The following is a 5,000-nucleotide window of genomic DNA, read 5'->3' as shown; positions in this document are numbered from 1 at the left end:
CTTGTGGAGAATCTGGCTCAGATGGGTCACCAGGATCAGGAGGACCTAAAGGTTCTCAAGGAGAACCGAGTCCACCTGGACCAGGATCTAAAGGATGTCCTGGAGAGAAGGTATACAGCAAGAGCGCAACATACATTAGCTTTTTTCCTTTCCTTTAAGTCTGCCCAGTGTCCTTTTCTTGCTTCTTCTTGTTCTTTGACCTTTTTCTATCTCTCAGGAACTCATGCTGTTTAAAGCCAAATGTAGTTTCTTAAATCAAGAACCTTTAAATGGAGAGTTTTTTATTTCCATTATACATAAATACATATTTATGACCTGGACGTCTTTAGTTTTGTATTTGACTATAGATGTGTTTGAGTGTCTTTCTGGCTCTGTGTCCCTCACAGGGGAATTCAGGGTGTCCAGGACTATTAGGAACAAAGGGGAAACCAGGAGACTCTGGGAACTTTGGTCTTCCAGGAGTATGTGGCCCCTGTGGCCCTAAAGGACACTCTGGGCCCCCGGGATGCAGAGGTATGATTCTTTACTGTTTATTCATTTATCTGAAGATTAAACAGTCAGTGGTCCATCTGTGTTCTGTATGTACATATTGTATGAATTTAAAAAGGTTCAAATAAAGTGATTTAGCATCAATTCAAAAGATGGACTTTTATTTAATTCATCCACCCATCCACCCATCCATCCATCCATCCACCCATCCATCCATCCATCCATCCATCCATCCATCCACCATCCATCCACCCATCCATCCATCCATCCACCCATCCATCCATCCATCCATCCATCCATCCATCCACCCATCCATCCACCCATCCATCCATCCATCCATCCATCCATCCATCCACCCATCCATCCATCCATCCATCCATCCATCCATCCACCCATCCATCCATCCATCCATCCACCCATCCATCCACCCATCCATCCATCCATCCATCCATCCATCCATCCATCCATCCATCCATCCATCCATCCATCCATCCATCCATCCACCCATCCATCCATCCATCCATCCATCTATCCATCCATCTATCCATCTATCCATCCACCCATCCATCCATCCATCCATCCATCCATCCATCTATCCATCCATCCATCCATCCATCCATCCACCCATCCATCCATCCATCCATCCATCCATCCATCCACCCATCCATCCACCCATCCATCCACCCATCCATCCATCCATCCATCCATCTATCCATCCACCCATCCATCCATCCATCCATCCACCCATCCATCCACCCATCCATCCATCCATCCACCCATCCATCCATCCATCCATCCATCCATCCATCCAACCTAATCCCGCCCAGAAAACCTCCAGTGGAAGTCGTCCAGGCAAATCCCGACCAAATATCCGAACCATCTCAACTGTCTCCATTCGATATGAAGGAGTAGCAGCTCAACACTGAACTCTTCACCCATGAAACATGAAGAGATGAAAACTGAAGATACTGGAACCTTACTCACATTAACACATGACACCTTAACTTCACAGTTTCTTTATTGTCTGGAAATTGTTTTAACTTTGACTGGAAACTTGACTAAATGAACGTCTATGCTAAGCTGTCTGTCTGTCTGTCTGTCACAGGTCCTCCTGGATCTCTTGGTGAGAAGGGTAATGATGGTTCTTCAGGGACAACTGGCCCACCAGGACTTAGCGGTCTTCCAGGTATATAAACCAGTGATACACAGTTATTAATGCCATCAGTTGGCAGTAGTGCTCGTCCTCTGCATCTTCTACTGAGTTGATAGAAACAGGCTGGTGTAACACCTTTTTTTAGGTAACAAGGGGGCTCCTGGAGATCCTGGTCCAGCTGGTCCGAGAGGAAACCAGGGACAAGATGGGATACCTGGGCCTCCAGGAGAGAAAGGAGCTATGGGAGGTAGGAGGCCAGATTGGATTAAACTGGATCTGGTTTGAAAAGTCGGAACATTTACATGCACAAAATAAGTCAATTGCCAAGAGTTGTTGTGAACAGCCTTGACCAGTTTTCTTTCCCCAGCTCCTGGAACTGGACCCCGTGGCCCAGAAGGAGAGAAAGGTCCACCTGGTGAGTCCTCACCTCTGATCATGAGTTTAACTTCAATAGAGCTAAAGAAGAAGAAACATAACACACGCCACATGCTCTCATCTCCTCAGGCTCTTTTGGAGAGAAGGGCCCTCAAGGTCCGTGTGGCCCTGCTGGTTCCAGTGGTCCTGGGGGAAATCCTGGTTGTCCTGGACCCCCTGGACCCCCTGGTCTTCCTGGCTATCCTGGAAGGGAAGGAATCTGCACTGCAGGACTAAGAGGAGAAGACGGAGTGTCTGGAGCACAAGGGCCAAAGGGTAAATAGGCACATTGAGTCCTTTTAGTAGGTGCTCTAGAGCGTTTGATCCTGATTTTCTCTTTAGCACTTAAAGGAAAGGTGAGGTTTAAATCACTTGTGACTGTTTGAGGGAGCTCTCGATGAATCCCAGCAGCGATGCAAACTCTGTAGGTTTCTGAACATCATGTCTCTAAGGGTCTCTGTATTTGTAGGTCCCCCCGGCTGTCAGGGTCCTCCTGGTCCTCCAGGTCCTGGTAATAAAGGAGAGATGGGAGCTAAAGGACCAACTGGTGACCCAGGATCACCTGGTTACCATGGCGACCCTGGGCCAAGAGGAAAGACGGTCAGTGTATCCCATAGTTACATAGATTGAGAAATTAAATTTAGCATCCAGTTAATCTCAAATCCAAAACGGAGAGTCGGTGCTGAACTGAGTCAAATCTTTGGATTAAATAAGCAAATAAGAAATATTTAAACATAAATCATTCTGACTTTCAACTAAATTGGACCAGAAAGGTTCCGTTGATCTTTTTAGTGACTAGTGTTAATGTTGATGGGTTCATCTATGATAAATTCATTTTAAGATGCTTTTTACAACTAGCTTGTGATCTTTGTATGCAGACGACATTCTGCTGTATTTTTTCCATCTTTTTAGGAACTCATGTTGGTGTTGAACTGAGTCGCCTCTTTTAGATCATCAGTCAGTACGTTTGTCGTTGACAGGGGGAAGACGGACCCCTGGGTCCACCTGGACACAAAGGCGAGACCGGAGAAACTGGTGTCACAGGACCTGTGGGTAAGAATCCAGTCAGGTGACCAGTGTTCATGGTATCAGAGAAGCAAATCTGATGTTGTTGTTGCCACGTTATTCTGTGTGACTCTGAAGTGAAGCTTCCTGTTTGACTGTAACGTCGTATGACAGCGCTTCCCCTGGGCTCCCTGTGTGTTTCAGGTTTGAAGGGAGATGAGGGGCCACAAGGTAACGCCGGTTCACAAGGACCCCCAGGACCAACTGGGAGGAGAGGTATACAGTTACATCACACAGCAAACTGTCCAATCACAGCAGCCAGAGCCCAGCACGGGCTGCTCTGACACAGAAATTTAAAGTGCACTGCTCGCTACTGAATACTGCCCCCTGCAGGAACAAGGGGGAAGGATGCATCCAGGGAGGTGAACCTGGTTCTAGGAGACGAAGGCTTGACTGGAGATCAGGGCCGCCCGGGACAAAAAGGACCCCCAGGGGCCCGTGCGAGACCTGGAATCCCAGGTGAGTGTGCAATTATATTTGAGGCTTCAGGTCTGAAAGGAGCAGATACAGTTTTACATACAAACAGTGGGATTTGCATTTTAAAGCTGTGTTTCGTGGCTGCAGGTGTGAAGGGGAGTGAAGGGCAGCCGGGTAACCAAGGATCACAAGGTCGTCCTGGACTGAAAGGGGATCAGGGAGGCCGAGGATTCCCGGGACTAAAAGGTACCAAATCTGATTTTCTGTCAGCCCAGACCAGGTCCACATCCAAAGACAAGGTTCACATCATAAGACAGGTTCACAGCCAGAGACAAGGTTAAAGTCCAGGGACCAGGTCCACATCCAGAGACAAGGTTCACATCATGAGACCAGGTTCAAGTCCAGAGACCAGGTTTACATCCAGACACCAGGTCCACGTCCAGAGACCAGGTCCACATCCAGACACCAGGTTCACATCATGAGACCAGGTTCAAGTTCAGACACCAGGTCCATATCCAGACACCAGGTCCACATCCAGAGACAAGGTTCACATCATGAGACCAGGTTCAAGTCCAGAGACCAGGTTTACATCCAGACACCAGGTTCCCATCCAGACACCATGACCACATCAAAACACCAGGTTCCCATCCAGACACCAGGTCCACATCCAGACACCATGACCACATCAAAACACCAGGTTCCCATCCAGACACCAGGTTGTTGAACCATCTAGACTCTGACGACTTTGAGATGTTCTGTAGTTTGTTTTCCTCGATCTAAACCAGCAGTTGATTCCAGATCTGGCTCTATGACGACAGGTGTTGCAGGTACACGAGGTCCAGTCGGTGCTAAAGGTATTCCAGGTCAGCTGGGTCCCTGTGGGGACACGCCAGAGAAGGACGGCTTCCTGTTCACCAGACACAGCCAAAACCTCTTTGTCCCATCATGCCCTGCAGGGTCCAGTGAGGTGTACAGTGGATACTCACTGCTGTTCATCAACGGAAACAACCGAGCTCACGGACAAGACCTGGGTAACATGACTTATTTTAACTTCAGGAGCTGCTATCGTTGTTACCGAAGATTGGGCCTTATTCACCAAACACTCTTATAACGTTCTCTCTCTCTCTCTCTCTCTCTCTCTCTCTCTCTCTCTCTCTCTCTCTCTCTCTCTCTCTCTCTCTCTCTCTCTCTCTCTCTCTCTCTCTCTCTCTCTCTCTCTGTCTCTCTCTCTCTCTCTCTCTCTCTCTCTCTCTCTCTCTCTCTCTCTCTCTCTCTCTCTCTCTCTCTCTCCCCTTCTCTCTCTCTCTCTCTCTCTCTTTCTCTCTCTCTCTCTCCCTCTCTCTCTCTCTCTCTCTCTCTCTCTCTCTCTCTCTCTCTCTCTGTCTCTCTCTCTCTCTGTCTCTCTCTCTCTCTCTCTCTCTCTCTCTCTCTCTCTCTCCTTCTCTCTCTCTCCCCTCTCTCT

The 5,000-nt window shown here is 48.1% G+C and overlaps 1 protein-coding gene across 1 annotated transcript in view; it reads left to right on the top strand.

Annotated features, from left to right (window-relative positions):
- Window positions 1–4,649, top strand: part of LOC118106630 (collagen alpha-1(I) chain) — a 688,934-nt gene extending 684,285 nt beyond the window's left edge. The window contains 12 exon segments of the mRNA XM_047339634.1: window positions 1–110; window positions 387–513; window positions 1,595–1,675; window positions 1,788–1,889; window positions 2,010–2,057; window positions 2,147–2,332; window positions 2,526–2,656; window positions 3,037–3,109; window positions 3,266–3,337; window positions 3,455–3,580; window positions 3,686–3,784; window positions 4,357–4,649. The exon segment at window positions 1–110 is cut by the window's left edge and continues 30 nt beyond it. Coding sequence (XP_047195590.1) covers window positions 1–110; window positions 387–513; window positions 1,595–1,675; window positions 1,788–1,889; window positions 2,010–2,057; window positions 2,147–2,332; window positions 2,526–2,656; window positions 3,037–3,109; window positions 3,266–3,337; window positions 3,455–3,580; window positions 3,686–3,784; window positions 4,357–4,649 — 1,448 coding nt within the window.
- The last annotated feature ends 351 nt before the right edge of the window (window positions 4,650–5,000 follow it).

The sequence above is a fragment of the Hippoglossus stenolepis genome, chromosome 4, assembly GCF_022539355.2.
Source record: "Hippoglossus stenolepis isolate QCI-W04-F060 chromosome 4, HSTE1.2, whole genome shotgun sequence".
In the NCBI taxonomy this organism is placed as follows: Eukaryota; Metazoa; Chordata; class Actinopteri; order Pleuronectiformes; family Pleuronectidae; genus Hippoglossus; species Hippoglossus stenolepis.
Note: the sequence above shows the minus strand (reverse complement) of the source record. Positions and strands in the feature narration are given on the sequence as shown.